The 24,578-nt window shown below is 31.8% G+C and overlaps 1 protein-coding gene across 1 annotated transcript in view; it reads right to left on the reverse strand.

Annotated features, from left to right (window-relative positions):
• LOC145247405 (NAD-dependent protein deacetylase sirtuin-2-like) overlaps positions 1-24,578 on the reverse strand; it is a 307,963-nt gene that overhangs the window by 111,365 nt on the left and 172,020 nt on the right. Inside the window, exon 4 of the mRNA XM_080109110.1 lies at positions 21,551-21,600. Within this exon, the coding sequence (XP_079965236.1) occupies positions 21,551-21,600 (50 nt within the window). The remainder of the gene's footprint in view (positions 1-21,550; positions 21,601-24,578) is intronic.

Consider the following 24,578-nt stretch of genomic DNA (forward strand, 5'->3'; position numbering starts at 1 on the left):
AATAAATATGAAATAGACATCAAAGGACACCATCTGAAAACTCACCACAGTTTGTATGTCATACATGAAGGGCTTGTCAGAAAGAAAAATTAAAAGAATATGCAATCCATATGACATTAAAAAACAGTATTCAAGAGCGATTCAACTCTCTAGAAATATCGTGTGCGAGTCAAGCCACCACCATCGAGAGTAATGAAAAATGACGTCACGCAAAATAGGTGAAGCAAGCAAGATCTGCCGAGCAGTCAAACTGTCGATAATGAATGCAAGCTTTTTGACAAAAAGATGAAAAAGCTTTTTTGTTTCTTCTTTTTTTTTTTTAATATATTGAAAAAGAGAAACTTAATTAACACGATTTATACTTAAATGTAACTTCATTCAATATTAAAATAAAAATAAAAACAAGAATAAACTTAAAAAGAAAAAAGTTATATGTTGTTCTAGCGTTAACAGATAAACATTGTGGTTTATCATGGAATTCCGAAGACTAAAATTTGCTTCTTATTTTTATTGTGATTAATTTGAAAGAAATGTGTACACATTTATTCAAATAAGAAAAAAAAATGAAGCAATGACAATTATTGTTCCTGTTCGTGTATATATATATATATATATATATATATATATATATATATATATATATATATATATATATATATATACCTTTAATTATAAAGAAATATATACTTTTGATGTATATTTCAATAATTATTTTCTAAATCGTCACAACTGATTAAGCTCAATGAAAATGAATTTACACTTTCAGAGCACATATGTATATATATGGAAGTAAATATGCCAAACCAAAGATGCATTTACATCAAACTCATTTTATTAGTAGCATAATTCGTCTTACAGGTATTTCATTGAATGGTGGGAAGTCACCAAACCAAATAACTCATCAGAAACAGATTTATATTCCTCGAAGAAAAGAAAAAGATTTTTTTTCGTTGGTTTATAAAGATAAAAATTAATAGAAGGAAATAGAACTCCTTAAAAATCATAAGGTAAAGATCTTACTTATATAATTTGTTAGAAACGTTTTTGAGTAAAAACGCTTTGGAATCCACGAGAAGACTTTATTTATAAATCGCCATGTTTGAATGCTGGCTAATATATATATATATATATATATATATATATATATATATATATATATATATATATATATATATATATATATATATATATATATATATAAGTCATATTTCTGAGTTTTCGTATTTAGGTTAAAAAATATCGAAGGCTATAAATTATTTATAAATATAGATGTTGTTTATAAATATTAATAATAAAAACCTTAAATTCAATCATATTAAATTTGCTCTTCAAATATATTCTAGTTGAATTGATACTAAAATGAATTTGATGGAACATCCGCTGAGTTTATAGATTAAACTATGTTAAAGAAACATTACAAATTAAACTATGTTAAAGAAACATTACAAATTAAACTATGTTAAAGAAACATTACAAATTAAACTATGTTAAAGAAACATTACAAATTAAACTATGTTAAATGCTTGGTTAACCAAGAACCAGACGCAGATAAATAAATGCTCATTTAAAAAAATTTGGAGTATATTGTCTAATTTCTACTGTACACACTTTAACCCTTATCCTTGCGTGATCTCTTGGCCTTGATAATGTGGTGATGCATGTGTAAAAAAAAGTATACAGTACATATGAATTTCCAAGTTTGCAAATATTACTAAATTATTCAAACCAAACTAGCACATAAGCAAAACATTATTAATCTTAATTTGAATTCTAATTAACAAATCGTGGCTTATTCGCGATTATTTCAATAAATCTAATTTTCTAACAGCAATTAAGAAATTCAATAATTGGATATTTATTGAGTTGGATTTATACATTTTTCTTTCTCTTCCTTTCTTTCGTCATTTTTTCCTTTCTTTTTTCCACTTTAACATAAGAGACGTACATATTAATACAAACATATTTTTATGTAACCATGATTATTTTTTGAATTATTATATATGATTTATTTATTTTTGATTTGTTACTTTGTTTTTATTTCTTTTCTTTTATCTATACATCTCCCTCCCCCATCTCTCTCTCTCTATATATATATATTCATTCGTATGACCTATTATGTACTCATCTATTCTAAAACCTAAACACCTGATTTATTCCCATAATACCACTATATTACTATATATATATATATATATATATATATGGTATTTCATTCTCATATATATGTACATTTACATACACGTATGCATACACATACACACATGCAAAACATAGACGCACATGCACACATATATATACATGTATATGCACATATATGCAAACACATGCACATGCTAACCCGCATACGCATACAAGTACATACACATACCCTCATGTATACACATTTTTAATTTGTTAATTTATATATATATATATATATATATATATATATATATATATATATATATATATATATATATATATTAAGGGTGAAGTTCTGTATCGAAAAAATGACAATCTTTCGAAATATTGACTGAGAAGTTTTATTTATTATTAAAAGTATTAACTTAAAAAATTCTCGTGTAAAAATTGTTTTACACATTTAAAAACTAAACCCCCCCAAATAACATGAACTTTTAAACTATTTTGACAATGTTATTAATTTAAGTTCATGTAATTACTTCACGTTTTAATGAAATACATTTTTAAAACATAACGTACTTTTACCACTCACTATCAAAAAATAAAATAACTCTAAAATATTAAACATACTCAATGCTCGAGGTAAAATTGTCTATTTGGTGCCACATAGAGACAGAAAAAATATTACCATGCTAAAGAGTTTTCTTTTGTCTAGATGTCGCTACGTCATGCCTCACGCGATTCTTTTGATCACTAGCCTTTTTTTCTCAGTAGCTACGGTCAAGCCTCCTACAGAAACAATCATAACTAAGAACTGTGTATATGAGATCCAATGTAAATATCGTCCACTAAAAGTAAAGGTAGAAGAACATCGAAAACCCGTAATACGTGGAGAGATTTAAAAGTCGACAATATAAAGAGGGAACGGAAAAGTATCTACCCTTATGGGACGAAGTAAAAATTATAGACAAAGAAGAACGGTGGAGAGCAAGACGAAAGAAGCAGCGCATATGTTGGGTGACAATCAATTACTAAATAAACCTAGTATAAAATTTATGGAAACCGTTAATAATAATATATACAGTTATAAATAGGGCTGTGACAAGAATATTCTTAGCATATATTAGATTACAGAATATTCTTTTAACCAAAAAGCATATTCTTAAAAATAAAAACATACAAAACAAAACAAAAGAAACAACAAAAAAAAAAAAAATACAAAAAAAAAAAATACAAAAGTACAAAACAAAACAAAAGAAACAGTACGCCAAATAATTATGGAATATGCTTTGTTGTGCCGAAACTATACTGAAACAAATATTTGGATACGAGTCTTAATTCTACTCATCTTTTTTTTCAGAATTATTAAATGAGGTCAAAACCTTAGAAGGTGAAGTTACATAAAACGTGTCCAAATATTTTTCTTTAGAATAAAGAGCAGCATTATAAACAGATGTAAACATGTACAGACATCACGTTGTGCTCGAAGACAAAGCGTGTTTGTTCATTGTACGCATTTACAAGATCCGAAAAGACTATACGGAAGTAATTAACATTTCTGCCGAACGAATGGCAAGATTTGTGAAGGAATTTGGAGATTACCAATTAACTGGCCAGTGTTTAATCTGAAAATACTGCAATATTCAGGTAAGAACAAGCTATAGCGTATAAAACTTGCAAGATAGTTGTATGGTAGATTGGTATTGTTTCAAAAATTACTGAAATAAGAGTTTTTTATTTCAAATTCTGTAACGTTAAAAATAGCCTTATTAAAATTTAGTTGAATTTTGAGATTTCCAATCTGTTCTGTTTACTTTGCACGTTAATGCGCTTCAAATAACCTTTTCTATATTTTTTTAAATGTATGTATCAGATAATATTTTTATGGATCAAAAGTTGCAAAAAATCTTTAATTGTGTAGCATTTAAAAAACCAAAGTGCATCCGGCTAAAAAGAAGATTCGCACAGTTACATCAGTTCTTTCTGCAGCAACTGCTTGTGGTTCTTAAGGGACAGTACTAGTAATTCGTTCAATGCTGATGTGTAAAGCGTCGATCGCCACGAATATTCCGTTTAATAAACTGAGCAACGACGTATTCAAAGAATTTCTGCGTAAGTGCACACACACACACACACACACATATATATATATATATATATATATATATATATATATATATATATATATATATATTCCTGGTTGGATTACACTTATGAAATATTACGTTAGTGAAATGTACGAAACAAAAGTTACACCACTTAGAAAAAAAACTGCGAGAACGAAACTGTGGGTCTCCATTGATGAAGCGAGAGATGTAGAGCAGCGTTTGTGTTTGGCATTCTAGGAGTAGAAGAGGAACGTGGAAAGTGCTATTTGGGAAACCTTGCATGTCTGCCAAAAGTAAATCACTCTACAATTGCAGCATTTTTCAATAATTCATTGCCGTTTTTGTGGCCGCAACAAGGGCTTTACGGTAATGTACTTCTCGTAACAACAGATGCGGCTTCGTATATGTCAAAAGTAAAGAATGCTCTCCAAGTATTGTACCCTAAAATGATACACGTCACGTGATTAGCACATGGTTTGCACAGGGTTGCAGAATATGTTAGGCCAGCATACTCAAATGTAAATTGGTTAATTTTCACTGCCAAGAATATATTTTTAAAGGCACCCAATAGGATCGACAAGTTTAGGGAACTAGCTCCAGGAATGTCTCTTCTACCGAGCCTCATTGTAACGAGGTGGGGTACGTGCTTAGATGTAGCGTATCATTACGCTAAACATTTACATAAAATTACTATTGCCATGATGTCCCTAGATTCAATAGAGGTACGAGTGCCAAAAACTGTTGGATGATGCAACACTGTTTATTGACTTCAGATTTATTGTAAACACTTTTTTTGATATTAATAAAAAATATTACAAAGTCAGAGACGAAAGGGCAGTCTTTCGACATCTACTAGATAAGTTGCAAGAGTTGAAACGACCCTTGAGGGGATGTAAAACTCCCGATTTCGTAAAAAGCTTAGTAATGTGCTTTCAAATAAATAAATAAATAAATAAATAAAAAATAAGAAAGGATCTCGTGTTTTAAAACGATCAATGCACAAATCAATGAGAAGGTTTTGCAAAACGAAGAGGAAAATATAGATGGCGGCGATCACTTAACAGTTTTAAGTGCTGACGAAATAGCCAGTTTCAAGTATGCTCCCGTAGTCTCCTGCGACGTGGAACGAGTCTTCTCACAATATGTTTCAGCGAACGGGCAACTGAAAAAGCTTTAATTTTGATAATTTAAAGGTACATTTCATTGCAATAAATAAAATTACGTAATTTTACATAGATAATATTTATTTTTCATATTGAATAAAGTTCAGTTTGATTATTAATAGAATTGTGTTCCTTTCTTTTATTTTCTGAAAATGTATTAATGCTCTTTTTCAAAGTTTAGGTTTTATAGTGTTTTATTGTTCACGGTATTTATATTTATTTGTTTAAGTTTTATAGAGTGTTTAATTCTTCACAGTATTTATAAAGTTAAAATAACCCGTGTATCTATATTTTTCTGAATTTCTTTTTATGCATTAACTGAAAGTTTTACAAAATCTTCGATAGAATTTGTAAACTACTTTAAGCTTTTAATATTATTAGCATGCTGAAAATATGTGATTTCACCAAAAAAATTACGCTGTAGCCAAAATGCATATCTTGTTCCAAAGAAGTATATTCTTTTCAAAAAGCATATTCTTAAGCATGAAGAATATTTCCGGCAAATCACGAGAATATAAAGCAAAAGAATATTGTCACGGCACTAGTTATAACGTATAAGTAGGTGTATATATATATATATATATATATATATATATATATATATATATATATATATGATGAGAATAATGGAAATAGTATTCCGAAAAATAGAGAAATAAAAAAGAACAAACCGTGTTATGTGTTCATCAACGTTTCATCTTTATTTCGAGACTTCCTCAGGAAATCTCGAAATAAAGACGAAACGTTGTTCCTTTTTATCTCTCTCTCTCTCTCTATATATATATATATATATATATATATATATATATATATATATATATATATATATATATATATATATATATATATATGAACTTTGTCTGTGTATCTGTGAGTGAGTTCCCTATGACTTGAAAACGGCTAAGTTTTTATGAAATTTCACACGAAAGTATTTTATGTGCCTGGCAGTGTTTTTAAGTAGGTTTTGTATCGGAATGTCTTTAATAAGCATCGATAATCAAAATAATCCGATGAAAGAAGAAACAGGCAATTTTGACCAAAGTTAACACCTTACATAGCCTAACATCACAAATGCATCTGAGAAGCTTTATTACCACACAAGCCGAAAAGCCGAACATAAAAAATCAAAGACTCTTTGATATAACAAGGATGCATTCGAAATAAATGTTTCTGTTTCAAGCACAATTACACAATGATACATGACTTTTTTCATTTTATACTTAAATTTAAGTCATCATCATTGCACGCTCAGTAATGCCAGACATATAAAATCAATAGTAGGTTCTTTGATACGGCAAGGGTGCGTTTGAAATTAATGTTTTTCTTTAGAGCACAATTGAAGCATGATACTTGGTTTTTGCATTTTAAACTTTAAAGCAAGCCATTATATATGAAAATAATTTTGTAAATTTAACCGTATGTTCTCTACAGTGTAATGTAGACAAGAATGTATTATAGACTAAGTTACTGTGAGAGGCATGTGAAGCTTCCTCCAGGTGAATCGCGATGGGTCCCTAATTAAAATCAATCAATTTCATTTCGATGACAATAAAAATATGGGAATGTGAAACATTCGTCGATCATCATTCAATCCCGGGCAACGTCAGGTCAACCTGCTAGTACATAACATGCAGTAATAAATATTGATTACCCATAAACACTTCTAGAAAAAAATAAAATTCGTACTAGAATTACCCACAAGGCTCCATAAAGGGTTCTGTCTAAAATTCCGTGTAGATTCTAGAGTTCGATAAGATGCATCTGAAAAAGGTCAGTAGTTACATCGACCGAAACGTTGTGAAAATGACAGATAAGATGAGAACAGTGGTCCGAAGAATCCGAACAATATGAAGAACGACTTTGAACATAATCTTTCAAAGACATCAATAGATTTTTAGATGATAAAAATATAAAACACAGACTTGAAAAAAATGCAAAACAAAACTGAAAGTATAAATACACAAGGCAACAAATAATCAAATAAGTAATTTTAACAAATTTATTAAAAAAAAACTATAAAATCAGATGTAATTTTAACAAATTTATTAAAAAAAAAAACAAACTTTATTTTTGCTTTAAGCGAAATTGTTTGTTTACTTAACCAGTATTAGATTTTGGCATTTAAAAAAAGTTCTTTGCTAATTTGGGTCAGTTGATGGAAACATTGTTGGTCCATTTCCGTTTGTTTATGCGTGTAGAAAGTGCAGCTCTGGATTCCAAAGAAATGCAATGATTGTACGGAAGAAGGAACACAAATGGCTGAACGACGAGGATACGCATGCGGACTGTACAAACGAGCAAATAAATAAAATGACGTGTGCGTCGGAAACGTTTTGAATCAGATTTTGTAATGTTTATTCAATGGAACTTTTGATCAGACAGACGGATGATCCGAAGTGGAAGAATCGATAAAATAAACATACGTTGGAATCAAAGAAGATTGAGTTTTGTACATTATTAGGACGGTATGAGAGATAGATAGAGGCATAGAAATAAAGAGAGAGAGAGAGAGAGAGAGAGAGAAAGAAAAGAGGAAGGGTGTAAAAGGAAAAGGGAGAACGGAGGGAAAGAGAGACATGAATAAGGAATGAGAAATGTGAGGTGAGAAAGAAAAAGAGTAAAATAGAAAAGAATAAGAAGGGATAAAGAGGAGGGGGTGCAGAATAAAGAAGGGAAAATATGGGGAAGTAGAGGGAGGGAGAAAGAGACGAAAATAAGGAGGAAGAGCATAATGAAAGAGTAAAGGAGGGCGAGAGAGAAAAGTAGAAAGAGTAGAAGGGAAATGAGAGAGAGAGAGAGAGATGGGAAAGCAGAGATTTTACAATGAGAAGAGAGAAAGAGAGAGAGAGAGAGAGAGAGAGAGGGAGAGAGAGAGAGAGGAAGCAAAAGATAGGTTGATAAGGTAAGAAAAGGATGTAGGAGGGTAATCAGAGTAGAAAAAGGGATGAGAAAAAAGTGGAGAAATACGAAGGAGGGAAAGCAAAAAAGAGAAGTGAAGTCGGTGTGAGGAAGGATAAAATTGGGGTGAGGAGGAGTAGAGAGAAAAAGGTGTAGATGATGGAATGCAAGAAGAAGAAATTCGATAAAACCCATCATGTGTCATCCTCCTCCTCCACCACCAGAAGTGCATCAACCTCTAAACATAATGTGCTTTTATTTCGATTTACATTTCTTCTGCTTAATCACAAAGCCGAAATCATATCTGCAACCAAAAGGATCTTCAAAGACAGGAGAGCAGAAAGAACGGAACGATAACTCTGAAGATTTCTATTCTCTTCTCACTTTTAATATCAAAACTTTCGGAAGGATTTAATCAAATTTTGCTTCAGGAAATCTTGAACATTATTGAAAAATCCAGGAAGCAGTTTCTGAAATAATGAAAATGTTTCGAATGAAAATTTAAAACTATCATACGAGCTGAACAACGTATCTACGCAGGGGTTGTCTGTATTAGAACATACTAGCAGGCCCCCTGGCGTTGCCCGGCCGTAAAATACGCATAAATATTAAATTTTAATTAATGCAGGATTTTTATAGATTAGAAACTGGAATAGTGTAGGTATTAAACGTAACGTTAAATTCATTAAAAAAGTAAACAAATCGGAAAGAAACTGAGATATGTGCGTGCGAGTATTATCTTTTTTTTCTAAACAGTTCACTTCTTGTAGGAAACAGTTCACTTCTTGTAGATCGAAATCACTTCACTTCTTGTAGGAAACAGTTCACTTCTTGTAGATCGAAATCAAAACCTAAAGTACGATAACCATTATACCAGCTTTGCATGATTTTTAAATAGTGTTTTCAAACCAACTCATACTTAACACAAGGAAGCTGTCATATTTCACGACCGCGCATGCGCAGTCGTGAAACAGTTGAAAACAGATAAAAATCCGGTGGCCTCCAACATACCAATTTTTCAATTTTAACCCCTTAGCAACCCTTTTTTCCAGATAAAAAACGGACTAAAAAGTTTTCCACATGTTTGAATACATTATATACCAAATTCCAAGTGTGTAGATAAAAACTTTGTTGAGTATATAGGTTGAGAAGTGTCCTCACACACATTCACACACATTTGATATATTGAATATGTGCGTTCGCATAATCCTGTGTTTTTTATGGGGCAGTTGTATAATGAGCATGGTAAATAAATAAATAAATAAATAAAATAATATAAAAAACTTATTGAATTATCTATTATTCATTTATTTATCTGCTCATAACGACTGTACATTCCTGCATTGTAAGCCTTCAAAAAATACCTTTTATAGATAACACGTTTTGGAGTTTTTTAATACTGAAACAATACCCAATGTCAACACTAAGGGTTCATAACCCCTCCCAGTCTATGATACGGAGGCACTAAAAAAATTGTATAAACACATTAATGCATTCATTTTCTGTTTCAGAGAATTATGAACATTCCGATCAATTATTCGTTTTACGAATTTTATCTACCCAGCGTTGCCTGGGAATCTTGAATTTTCACTTGTGTTTCGCACATTGCCGTTGCTCTCAATTTCTTGTCATAAATTATTTACAGTTTTTTGGAGGAAAGAGGATTTAATGTAAGAATATATGTCCTAGGTTTTGTAACAAAACCGATAGGACGTCTTTAGAAATGTTGAAATTTAAATCCCATAAACACTTTCGATTTCTTTTTAACAACGAAACAGACATGGTATAAAATAATATATATTTTTTATAAAATAGCTGTTGTATGCCAGATTATTTTTCCTTTTAAAAATTTATGTTTGGACGCGAATTGACAGATAGATGATAAAATATACGTCAAAGAATGCTGCTCTCGGTGGTTTTTGTTCTCTAGGGCTTAGTCTGTTTTGAAAAATTGTGATTTATGGTAATCAGTAAGTGAATTTCTCAACATCAACATAGGTTTTGGTTGGTTTCTTTCCTCAGAATACTATCTTTAGAATTCCCTCCCTGTTTTTTGCTTCACTGACTGTACTAATCTGCAAAATTTTTAAATGTAATGTGAACAGACATCTCGCTGCTCAACTCACATCACCTTTAGACATGATCCCAACACAACCCTTTACGTCAAAGTGGCCATATGCTTTGTTTCAGGTGAACAAGAGTAAGAAAAAAGAAAAAAAAAAAGATTTTGATAAATATGGACAGTTGATCAGAAAAAATAGAGCGAAAATTGAGAGCAATTGCTGAGGGCTTCCAGTGCTCAGTACTCCTACTATGGCTCTGCCAGAGAACACATGGTACATAAAGAAATAAGTGTGAAAGCAAAATAATGTCGATATGAATCAGCAATAAAAGTAAGCAACATAAAATCTTTTTGTTTCAAGTTTTTATTTGGCATCAAACCTGTGGCAGAAAGTATTTCATGAAATGTGACGCAAATTCACACAAAACAAGTGCATACAGTTTTTCAGTTTTATGTAACACGACATTCTCAACAAAGATAATAGTTTTGTGACACATAACCATAAGAAGAAACATTACATACGACCATTTGATAAAGATTATAGACTTCCATTTATGGTGCCGATAACGAACAAAGGGGGACAACAACATGTGATTTTTGCCAAAGATTAATTATGATTGACTAACAAGAAATGACCATTATTTCTATATAAATGAGCAGATTTGTATCAGTACCAGTGACTTGCAGAGGGATGGGACATCTTATATTGGAGTCTTTGAAGCATACAATATAGGAGTTGGCCCCAGGTATCACAAACCTCTGCATCAATAGGGCTATGACAACAGCATATTCTTTCCCTTGTTTTGATTCTCAGGTATATATCCATTGATATCTTATATGCTTTTATGTAGAGTGATGTGGTTCTCGGTTGATTAATTGTGTCTGTGTCGGATATATACTCGAGAGTCAAAATAATGAAAAGAATATGCTGTTGTCATATCCCTACTGATCAATGCTGTCTATTGGTAATAATAAGGAGCATAGAAAGTGAACCTTGGGTTTACTTTTGGCAATGAATTCTCGCTTCTCTTATTTTGTCCTTTAGTTCTCACATTCTGTAAGTGATATTTCTGACAAAGGGGAAGAATTCTTGTTTTCTGCCTATCAAACACTTATTGTTGGCTAATTTTTGATCTAATAATATATATATTTTTAGCTCCTTACATCAAGTGACTTCATTCTTTGTCTGGAAAATTTTCATGAAAACAAAAAAATAAACTACTTTTGCTAATGTACTAGTTTTTAAAGAGGACATAACTCTTGATGGAAATATTTAACAGTCGGTTCAACTTTTAGAGAATTTGTTTGTCTTTTACAAATTTTATCAACATTTACGCATCTTCAATGAACACAAAGTCTTTTTCTGAGAGAGAGAGAGAGAGAGAGAGAGAGAGGATCGAAAGAGATGGTTGTTTTAACTATAAAGAAGCCAGAAATTGGGAAAAGATAATCACAGTCATGAAAAACTATTTGAATGGAAAATAAGGTTGATTGGAAAATATACAAAACTGAGGCTTAGAGAACTAAAAAATAAAAGAAACCAAAACGTGGATGCCATTAATAGAATTTCAGACAATATTCACAGAAAATTTAGTGGGAAAATTAAAAAAAAGAGACTAAAATGAGGAATCAAATCTATGAAAGTTTGTGAATACTGAAAAAGAAGTAAAATTATTCTGAAGAATTAAAAGAAAACAAAACCAAAATTTAATCATGGAGGAATCAGTGATTTTTTTTTTCCTGCTTAAAAAAGGCTTTTAATCAATTGCCAGGTGAGAATCGAATTTTTAAACAATGAATATCCGGCATCACCACCTTCTTTTTTTTTTTTGGGGGGGGGGTTCAATAAATATTTTATACAAACAAGTTTTGCAGATTTCAGATAAAAGGAATCTAACAAAATTATTATATGTCGCTCTTACAAGTATTTTATCCACTATACCATACAAGGACCATGGCATAGTAGATAAAATATTTGGTAAAATTTAGTTGTAAGTTACATTCTTCTGGTGGTTGAAGGTTCAATCGTCAGTGTGGGTGACACTCAAAATACAATTGCGAATTACTTAGTTCCCTGTAATATAATCACATCATGACTGACAAAACAAGAGCATGCTATTGAATAAATAAAGGGTTCCGTTTGAAATTCCATGTAGAGTCTAAAGTTTGACAGAAAGATTTCTGAGTTTGACAAGATACACCTGGCGAAGGTCGGTGGTTACATCAACCGAAATGTTGTGAAAATGACACTCAAGATGTAGTAGTCCAAAAAATCCAAATAATATGAATAATCAATCTTAATCTGAAAAATCCAAAAACATATTTTTGTTGGTCTGTCATGCATAAGTTTGTATCTATCACCAATTGGTTATGATAGAATAGGACAATTTTCATAAAATTTTGGCAAGTATATTCAGAGTTATTTTCCTTTATTAACTGGATTATTACTTGCCAAATTGAGAATGAACTCTTCCATATTGAAGTAGAAAAAAATTGCATATGAAAATGAATGATTTCATAAAATATGAAAACGGTAACACTAAGATGACTGACAGGACCATGTTTGAATATCTATTTGAACAAATAACCGTAAATAAGATAGCTAACTGTAACAAAACATAGAATTAAGTGGCACATGTCCACCTAACTTGAAGCACACATCAAAAAGAGATCAAGCTGGCATGTGTTGAATGGTTTTTAGGAATTAACTTCTAAACTAACCTATCTCTGGCCAGGTTTTCATTTATCTCTCTTTTTATCAAATCCATCCTTATCACTTCCATCCATGTTTTCCTTGACCTTCCTCTGACAACTGACCCTGCTGTCTCAACTGTTCTACATCAACTAACTCAAGAATTCTCATCTATTCTTTCAATCTGAGCAAACAACAAAGTTTCATGTTTTATATACATCTTCCTATACTTATAAAAATTATTAAATTGTTTTAAAATAAAATCCAATTTTACTTTAATCTCCAATTTCTTCTTGATTAAACAAACAAGAATTTTTTTCCGAACAGAAAAATATTTGAAAACTAAAACGTTTATTGTATAAAAATGTATCAATATATAATTGTAAAAACATTTATTGAAAAGTCTGTGTAAGAAAATATAATTTTAATAAAACAATTTTGTAATAAAAACAACATTGGATTATGTTTTTTTGAAACATTTTTTGAATCAAAGTTGGATTTTTTTTCAGAACAATTTAATAATTTAAATGAAATATTTTTCGAATTAAAGCAATATTAATTTTTTTTGTTGAAACATTTTTTGAATTGAAGTAAAATTGTCACTGTAACAAAATGTAGTCTGCTCTTTGACCGAGAAGTGCCACCTGGCGGCAGTTTATTGAAAAGCACACACAAAAAAAAATGTTGACATCCATATAATGCAAAAGTGCTGGATTTTGTACTCAAAATTGTTGTATCAAATTTCTGAGTTTATAGAATCTTATGTAATGTTGGCAATAAAGATGATGCTCAGTTCCAAACTAGCATGAGTGCAAACAAAAAGGAAAATAATATGGACTGACCTTTAAACAAGATGGACACATTGGTGCCAGGGAACACATCAATTAAACATATTTAAAAAAGTAAAATGACGCAGTCACATGCAGAAAATAGAAAGGAAAATTAGAATTGGTCTGTTTTTAATACCAGAAATATCAAGTTTCAAAATTCAAATTCCTACAGTTACCTATGCAATTAAGGACTTATGAGGATAGACATTACGAACGTAATGAAAAGTAAGTTTATTTCTGCATGCAGAGTTTGTACTTCTTTCACACTATCCTGATTGTAAGAGTTATGAGTGGACAGAGCAAACTCGGGGAAATTCTGCCATTACTAACCAGCAGATTGTTGGACAATTGTGTGCACTGTAATGATATATAGAAGTAAAACCTGAGGATTGAGGATATACGTTGCATGATGAGAAATAATATAAGATAAAGAAAACAAATTAGTCATGAGACTCCATACTTCCGTCTGACAATGTAATGATCTTGGCCTTACTTCTCCATATTGTAACAAAGTATTCCCGAAGTTATGTCGTGGAAATCTTGATAACTCAAAAACTATTGGAAAAATTAGAAATTGAAATTCAGTCAAAATTTCGACTATGACCGATTTTTTAAAGGTCATATTACATGCAAGAATATTTTCTTTTTTTTACTAATTTTTCTTTTTTTTTCCCAATTTTCTTATAATTTTATTTTAGCTGGGGATGGGGCATCCTAACAGATGTTGACATTCACCCACTCTTGCATGCATTCCAACCAAGAGTTTTTAAAAAAATTCTACCTGTCCCTTTAAGTGCAATGCTTGTATCTCTTTTACACTTGGTTCACCGGGTATATTTGACAGATAATTTTTGAAGTACTTTTTCATGTATGCAGTTGTTCTTATAATTACTGGAACGATTGGCATCTTCTTAAGATTCCAGTTTCCTATCATGTTGTACATAAGACCTTGATATTTTGCTATCTTTTTCATCTCAACTCTGTTTAACTCAGCATTATTGGGGATAAATAGTGATGAACAAAACCGAGTTACTGATAAAAGTGTGATACTTCCTTTCCATTGACTTTGACATTTTACCTAGATTTTAAAATTAAATTAATTCTAAGTTAGACAATAACTAATATTTTGACCAAATTTTGTGATGATTGGGGATTATGGATACTAGACTGTACATAAACAGTGAAAAACAAACTGAACCGAAAACATAACCCCCCCCCTCGCTTTGACAGCGGTAACGTGAGAAATGTGACACAAAGGTCGGAAAGTGTAATTGAAGAGTCAGCGTTTTCAAGGAGGAACACTCTGACCTGTAAAAATGCCTGGACGGCTCTGTTGGCATTCCTTGTTAAGGACGCCTTAGGCAATTAGCAATAAACCAACCCCATCTCAAAGAGAGAAGTCAAAGCCTGAAAGGGTGGGCCTCTTAGAACTGCACAAGACTAGCATCATATCGCAATCAACAGGAAAAAATAATTTCAGAAATGTCGATTTTGTTGCCAAGGGAATAAGTCTCGAGGCAAGATTGTAAAGATAGGCTGAATTTTGATGACTTCAGGGTTAGATTAAATCTAGTCAATATAGGGAAATGTGTGCAGAACAGGACACTTCATTGGTTTGGTCACTTTGAAATGAAGAAATGAGAGTTCTTTGGTTAGTAGATATAGAACAGTTGAAGTAACAGAGGCAGTTAGGTGGGGAAGGTCAAGGAAAACATAGGAGAAAATGATAAGGATAAGACTTGAGAGAAAGAGAAATGAATAAAAATCTGGTCAGGGTAAGATTAGTTTGGAAGTCAATTTCTAATAATCACCTATTCCAGCATGTAAAATAGATGTTAAATAATAAATGTTGATGACGACGATCCTATAAAAAACTGATATTCACAAATGAAGTGTTAAGGAAATTTAAAATGTCTAATTGTCTTTTCTATCAATTTAAAAAGAAGTTTTTCTTTTAGACAAATTGATTCCGGAATCGAGAAAAACAATCATTCATCTCACTCGAGAGACAGTCGGGTCAGTTTGCTATGAAAAATGTGGCCTTTTCAAGTGAACAGAAAGAAAATTTAAAAGAGAGAGAGAGAGAGAGAGAGAGAGAGAGAGAGAGAGAGAGAGAGATGGAGAAAAAGAGAAAAAAATGACAACCTGAACGAAATGCAGAAACTATGTTGGTAAATTAAAAAAAAAAAAAAATGGACAAATGAAAATGAAAAAGAAAAAAAAAACCCAAACAAATGCACAAATTGATGGATCAACATTTTCACAGAAAATGAAAAAAGTTAAATGCATTCAAAATCCAATTTTTGTTTTCCTTTTTGAAAATTTGTATTTATTTTCAAATTTTATTTTCAATTTTATTTTTTTTTAAGTTTGCTTTTTTTAAAATTTATTTCAAATTTTATATTTAAATTTCTCCTTAAAAGCTGGTTTGTTTTTGTCAGCTTTTATCACATACCAACACTTTTGTGGGTCATTGAATGCTGACACACAAAACATTTGTAAATGATTCATTGAAAATTAAGCCACATTGTTGAATAGTCAGTTTTGTGGTAACAAAGCAATGAATGCTACATGTGTGCCATTTTCTTTTCATGTCATGTAATTTTCAATGTTTGCTGCTACCAGATCAGGCTGACCTGAAATACGCCAAACATTGATGCTATGTTTTTTTTTCCTTTCGCTTTCCCAAACTCAATCATGTCCTGAAAATCCCAAGACAAAAACAATTTTCCTCTACAAAATAACCAAACCAAACTAAACATCATGTATAAAATATATGAGGTTGACAAGAAAGTTCTTGCGGTTTTTAACTTTTAAATTCAGATGAACATGTCTCGGTTGAAACAAAAATTTATTGATCAAAATAAGTACCATCAGAATCAACACACTTTTGCCAATGCAAGACAAGTGTATTTATGCCAGTAACATAAAACTCTTGTGTTCTGGTGGCGATGATATCACTTAGGTTTTTGAAGCATTTCTCATGCAGAAAGTTGTTGAGATGCTTGAAAAAGTGGTAATTAGTAGGTGAGAGGTCTGGAAAGTACAGTGGATGAAGCAGTTTCGTAGCCCGATTTGTTTAACTTCTTCAAGGTTGATTCAGCAACATATGGTCGGGCAATGTCGTGGAGAAAAATTGGACTATTTCTGTTGACTAATGCTGGGTATTGTTGTTGAAGTTTCTGATGCATTTCATCGATTTTTTGACAATACTTCTCTGTTATGATAGTTTCGCCTGTATGAGAAAATCTGTAATGGATGAAACCGGTCACAGACCACCAAACAGTCAGCATAACCTTCTTTTAATGTAATTCTAGTTTCAGAAGATGTCATGGTGCTTCGTCGGTATGTAACCACTGAGTTGAGTATTGCCGGTTGTTGTAAAGAAGTCACAACCCAGTCGAGAAACGGGTCGTTCTTGTGGAAAAAAAGGGAAGATGACATTTCATAACGGCATCTCTTATGGTTGTCGTTCAATTCGTGAGGCACCCATTTATCAAGACTTTTGTTTTTCCAATCTATCTCAAGTGGTTGTAAATCGTTCTTAAACAATTGTGCATGGATTGGCTTCAACTAAGGCTTTTAATTGATTATTGTCAGCATCCAATGGCCAACCACTATGCTCATCATCTTCAAGACTCTTCACTGCCACAAAAGTTCTTAACTTGTTGAACGTTTATGAAGCCAATGCATGAAGCCATTAGGAAATGGGTTTGTCAATTTGAGAGTGGTGACAGAGCTGTGAATGACAAAGCGTGTTCCAGACTTTTATGACTGAGGCATCAACAGAGGCTAGCAAAAGTGCATTGGAAATGGTAGTGACTATGTAGAAAAATAAATAATAGAGTACAAAAGGTCGTTAATTTAAGTGGTACAAGTCCCGTCTTCATAGCTCTTCAATGTTGAAGTTTTTTAGTTAAAAAATAGGCGGTCTTACCCTTGAAATTACAGAGGTTGAGATTCTGAAAAATGGTGTATAGATTACTGTTCTAACCTTCGATGTATGTTTAAATGTTTGTGAAAAATTCACCAAACGTTGAATTTATTTTAAAAAAGAAAAAACGACTATAATTGCTTTTCCAATACTTCTTATCAAACTATCTTTAAAACTTAATTGCTCAAAGCTTGTTGTAAGTTAGAAATCTCGTCCTTCGTGTTATAACTCATCATTGACCAATACATAAGTTTCTCTCTATCAATATATTTGACATTAAAAATAAAAGTTGAAAATTCATCTAATTTATTATTTATATCATTTGAATTTTTTTTTTTACAAAGGAATCACTAATTATCGAGGCCTGAAGGCCACTTAAGAGCAAGGGTTAATGAATGTAAGGTGGTCAGAGAGATAAGAGTATAGTGATCAGTAGTGGTGAAAATTGGGTAGAATTTTATTATTTTAGGAGACAGCTTGACAAGAACTTGTTTACATTAGACTTGAAAACGATCATGTTGTAGTCAGTCATACAGAGTTCTACAGGTGAGCAGTTCTAAGAAAGAAGCTTTGTTCATGGAATTTGCATTTAGATTTGAGCACAGATAGAGAGTAGAGGAAAATTGTTGACAGTGGTTGTAGCTAGATGAGTGTTGTAAATATTTTGTGGGAGAGAAACCATATATTGAAGCTCAGTCGAGTATTTACCATGAAAATAATGATAGAACAGAGATAGACTTGCAACATCTTTCCAGTGAGAAAGAAGTTGCAAGGATGGGAAAAAGGACATCACCCATTAGGTTTGAAAGTCCGTTTTGAACCTTGATTATTTGATTACATAAGTACGAGTAGCATAGTAGACGTTATGGATTTGAACTCGGCATGCGCAAATGCACACCTCATTATTAGCCATCTTGAAGCAACCTGCAACACACGCAGTCGAACAAAGAGGATATTTTCGAATGAAGAATTCTCTGTATTATTTGAATACTTTGGACTACTGTTCTTAACTTTTTATTTTTATTTACAAACGGGTCACCACTTATCAAGGCCCGGAGGCCACTCAAAGATAAGGGTTAATGAGTGTAGTGTGTTCAAAGGAAACATATGGTAGTCATAGTTAGTAGTGGAAATTTGATAAATTAGATTACTTAAGGAGATGTCTCATCAAGAATTTGTTCACGTTGGATTTGAAGATAACCACGTTGTACTCAGTTGGAAAGCAGGAAAGAGTTCCACAGGCGTACAGTTCTAAGAAAGAAGCTTTGTTCATGGAATCTATGTTCATTTTTAATAATGGTTTCAGTTAGACAAGTGTCCTGAAAGTCAAGACGGGGGGGGGCATAGATTGGAGCTCAGACGAGCACTTGCCATTAAAATAACAATACAGCAGAGACAGGCTCGCAATGTCTCTTCTGTGGGAAAGAGGTTGCAGGGAAGAGAAAAGGGCATCCCCTATTAGTCTACAAAGTCTATTTTAAACTCTGTCAAGGCAGGATAAACTTCTAGCAGCTCCTGCCCAGATGTGGTAACAGTACTCCATCCTTGGACATACTTGGCTCTTATACAAGTAGAGAATTGCATTAGCAGTGAGATATCTACTGGAGCGGTAGAACGATCCCATTATTTTTCCGGTAGCCTTGGCAACGAATTTGATGTACATTACATCTCAGATCAGGAGTAAAGGAACAAAGCTTCTTTCTTAGAACTGCACGCCTGTGGAACTCTGTTCCGTCTGCCTGCTTCCCTCCGGGCTACAACTTGGATGTCTTCAAGTCCAATGTTAATAAATTCCTAATGAACCGCCCCCTTAAGTAAACACTTCAGCAAATCTCCACACTAACGTAATGTACTTGCAATAACCCTTATCCCTGAGTGGCTTCCGGGCTTTGATAAGTGGTGATCACTGTGTAAAAAAAAAAAAAAACCTAGAAAGTTGTCAAAACATGGAGCCTCCCCAAAATGAGAGCCATTCATTTTGATTGATACCACACGGGATTCAGAGCATTGATGATGGAAAGATAGACGCTTGGTTTTAGATGCATTAAGATCCATTTATAAACGAATTGTTCCAAAGTCGAATAATGCATAAATAGAATCCTGTTATGATAAACAAATAATGCTTGAGTGTTATTTTCACAAAGTTTCAGTCGACGTAACGTCTGATATTTTTCAAGGGTATCTTGTCAAACTCTGAAACTTTTCCAAAAATATTCCAGACTTCGACAAGATACACCTAAAGAATGTCGGAGGTTACATCGACCAAAACGTGCAAGTAACACTCAAGATGAAAACAGTAGTCCAAAGAATTCAAATAATACGAGTAATCAATCCTCATCTCAAAAATTCAGAACTGAGGAATTCTTAAAAAAAAAAAAAAAAAGAAACTGTTTGATGTTCATTCGAGAAAGAAATTTCAGCAATCACAAGTGAAATACAATTGCTAGCAGTTTTGGTTTTTCAGGTGTGACAATACATCTTGATGAGCCTCTCTTCCTCTTTTCTTTCAATACTTCTCTCTTTATCTCCTTTCTTTAACCGGTATGTCTCCCCTCTCCCGTTCTTAGATTGTGACACTGATCTCATTCAAAGTCACATTGACCCATAAACAAAATTGGCAGCCTTTATGTATGAATCAAATTTGCATGGAATGGTTGGATTGTTTCGTTTGATGGCATATTTTTTATTATTATTTTAGCATTTTGCTGAATCCTGTCGTTTTGATAAATGTTTTGGTGCTTCAAATTTTTCAAATATTAATTAAATTTATGCTTGGTTTGATTATTTTAATTAGTTTCATCACATTGCATTATTGTTTTCACTAATTTTATATAGATATTTCATGGCTTATTAAAAATACATTTTAATTTTATTTCTTTTTATCTTATTAATTTTTAAGGAGAGAATTGTTTATTGGCTGAGAGGCACTCATTCATGAGAGCATGACAGGTATTACTGCTCCTATCCAAAGAATCTCTTTGAGAAACTAGATTTTATCACATCAAACTCTGACCTTCTTTTCCAGTGTAGGGAGGCAATATCTGATACTAGATTCTCCTTTTTCTTTTTTTGTGTGTGTGACTGTAATCTGATTCAAAAGCAAAATACTATGCTTTGATCCTACCCATAAGGCCAAGTAGTACCAGTAATTTTTTTTATTATAACAGAATTCTCTTTATACATTATTCGATTTTAGAATAATCCGTTTATAAATGGGTAAAGTCTAAATTTAGTGTATTTTATACAGATATTATTTTTCATAGTAAATCAACCTTTTTTTGTATTATTTAATGCTATGTTGGTAAAAGTTTTGTTCACGTCAATTTCTTTATTCATGGTGTCTGTTTTATTTTGTTATTTATGATATAAGTATATATCACAGGGTGGAATTTTGTGTCTTATCCAGGACAGATTCTATTTAAACCATAGAAGGCACTCTGGCAAGTCCTATTATTATCAAGGAGTAATGTTAACTAAAGCTTCTCAAGTAGAGCTTCACAACCAGATGCAGCTTAAGTCATATACAGGGGATCAAATATGCATATCTATCTCTGCTTTGCAATCTGCACTTGCATTTATTCTAATGGTCAACTCTGCATGAAAAACAGTCTGGCCTTTTCACTTTAGGCAAGTACCTTGAATATCCATCTCAAATCCACTATGCAAATTCTTTATCTGCCACCAAAGTGATGACTGGTTTTACCAAACAACAAGGATGCAGTGCAAGACAAGGTTTACTTACTTGATCGCTTGATGCTTCTCCTGGAGATGAAAGACTTTTATCTTCAGCTTCTGTTAAAATAAAAAAAATAAAAAAAATATGTAGAACGCTTTAGCATGCATCTCTTTCTCTCACAAATATCTGAGTATACTTATTTCTTCTGAATATATGTGATCTCTCTGAAATATTAGCAGGAACTGAAATCCAACTTAATGTCACAAATTTATCCCCTCCCAAAACAGCCATCTACTTTTAATATAAACCTACAGTTAACTTCAAAGTTTATATACCTCATCAGTCATACCTAATAACCCGATACACATGGCAAATCATATTTATACTAAACTTTAAAAGTATATTAGACAAAATGTGACACGTTGAGCCAGTCACTCATTTTGGATTAGATTGCTTGAATCAGGAAAAAATGAGTCTGCCAATCCAGTTAAATATAATAAATAAAATCCAAAATTATTCTATCTAGCTATGAATGAATTGATGTTCCCTTATGTTCATAACGAACTATTCCAATCGTTCCATTCCTTCCTTTTTTAATCACCTTCGCTTGTGTGCCTATAAATATATATAATTCAAGAAATTTTTTTTTCCAGTTTACAAATTGAATAATTCAGTAAACTTAAAGCAAATATAAATATTAGTAATATTTATAGGACAATCCTAACCAGATAAAAAGCTCAATATTCGTAATAGAGCAATAATATAAGAAAATTGGATTTAAAATCAGTAAATTAAAATTTACAAAAATTTATTTTTCAACAAGGAATACAAATAATAATTTAAATTTTTTCCTTATTCCGTGAAATTTCAATAAATGGTTTATATCCTTAGAGGAAACGTTATCAAAATGATATAAATAATCTATAAATTTTGCTGGTTAGCACATAAATTGAAAACTTGTGAAAGAAATCATATTTGTATGAAAAGTTAATAAAATATAGAAAGGCATAGATTAAAAGGATAATGCTTGGTATTAATGGTTGTGCGGTGATAATGGCTTGAATTTAAGTTTAAAATGAAAAAGTCAAATATCATTGTGCAATTGTGCTTTAAACAGAAACATTCATTTTGAACCCGCCCCTGTCATATCAAAGAACCTACTGTTGATTTTATATGTGGGGCCTTGTGGCTTGTGTGGTAATAAAACTTCTCAGATGCATTTGTGATGTTAGGCTGTGTAAGATGTTAACTTTGGTCCAAATCGCCTGTTCCTTCTTTTATCGGATTATTTCAGTTATTGATACTTATCAAAGACATTCTAACACAAAACCTTTCTTTGAACACTGCCAGGTACATAAAGTACTTTTGTGTAAAATTTAATAAAAATCAACCCAGCCGTTTTAGAGCCCATAGGGAACGAACTCACAGATGCACAGATACACAAAGTTCCTTTTATATAATAGTAGATCATATATGAGAGAGTGAGAGAGACGGAAGCAAGAGTAATAGATAAAATAGATAGAATGGAGAGAATAAAAACATACATTGAGAGAGGGCGAGAGTGATGGAAAATCAGTACTGCCAAGTAATATTTACCAATGTCAGCATATTTTCTTTGTTTTCAAATATATATATATATATATATATATATATATATATATATATATATATATATATATATACTGTTTTCTTTTAATAAATAAAATTGTCTGCAATCGACTAAGAAACTACCGCTTTAATTCCAACCAACGTTGACATGCATATAAGATGTCGAAAGTAAAATTACGTTGTCTCTGAAAACAACAAATGAGGTCAAAGAATTGCGTTTCAGAATTTTGGAGATGAAGATTGATAATTTGTATTGGATTATTCCAACAACTATTCTCATGTGGGATGTTATTCTTACATTGTTTTAGCCGATGTAATCTCTGATCTTCTTCAGAAGCATCCTGTCAAACCCAAGAATTTTTTTATTGAATTTCGAACTGAACACTTTATTTAATCTACAGGAGGCAGATTGTTCTCATTCAGTCAGTCATAATCGAGTAGAATTCTTTATTATATTCTCAGTATTGTCTGTACTGAGGATCTTCAACCTCGAGACAACTCTCACTTAAAACTGATTATAACATAGCACTTTTATCCACTGCTCCACAGGTGTACAAGATGCACATTAAAATGCACATTAAGTTACATCGAATGAAACGTTGTGAGAATAACATTCAAAGATTAGAACAATAGTCCGAATAATCTAAATAACATGAACAAAGAAGTCATATATCATGAAAGTGGGACACGAATCTAGCAATTGCATCATTTTTTTTCTTTTGCGTTAGTTCTGATCTACAGCGAGTTTGCAATAATGGATTTTTATCCTCCACTTGGCATAATCATAGACTAGATCCGAATCTAAAATATCCATGACACAAAATAATGGTGGGAGATCTTAAAAATCTGGAACTGAACAGAATCAGAATAGACTTTGATTTTGTAATAAAACGGCAACTGAATTCATGTTGAGATCCATAACTAAGTAAAGATGATATTTGAAAGGCAGATATAAAATGATCCACTGCAGTAATGCAAGATCATACAAGTCAAACTTATTATTATCATATTATTACGAGTGTACACTCTCCTACCAAAAAATGATGCCCGAAAAGAATATGCTTTTCCAGTGTTTGCACTGATATTCATACTCATAAAATAAACGCATAAGTTAAAAATGGAAATAAAAAGAAAGAAAACGTCTCAAACTGGAAAGTTAAAAAAAATAAAAATAAAAACGTATCAATCAGTACAGAAAAAGAAAGAAAAAAAGGAAAACATCTAAATATGGAAATAGTGTGAAAGACGATGAGGGGGGATCTGACTTTCTACTTGCTTTCTGTCTTAGATAAACTCTTGAAATGGTTTCATCCAACAATTTTTTTGTTTTTTTTTACTCGGTAACTTCTGTGTGACGAGATGAATATATATTTATTTCTATTCAAATAAAATAAACATTCGTCTTTATTAAAGAGTAGAGGATCACTGTTCTATTAAAAACAAACAAATCAAGAACTATTTTCATTACAAAAATATAGTTCTAGGA

Source organism: Euprymna scolopes, chromosome 25 (genome assembly GCF_053919585.1).
Source record: "Euprymna scolopes isolate OS-2025 chromosome 25, ASM5391958v1, whole genome shotgun sequence".
Lineage (NCBI taxonomy): Eukaryota > Metazoa > Mollusca > Cephalopoda > Sepiida > Sepiolidae > Euprymna > Euprymna scolopes.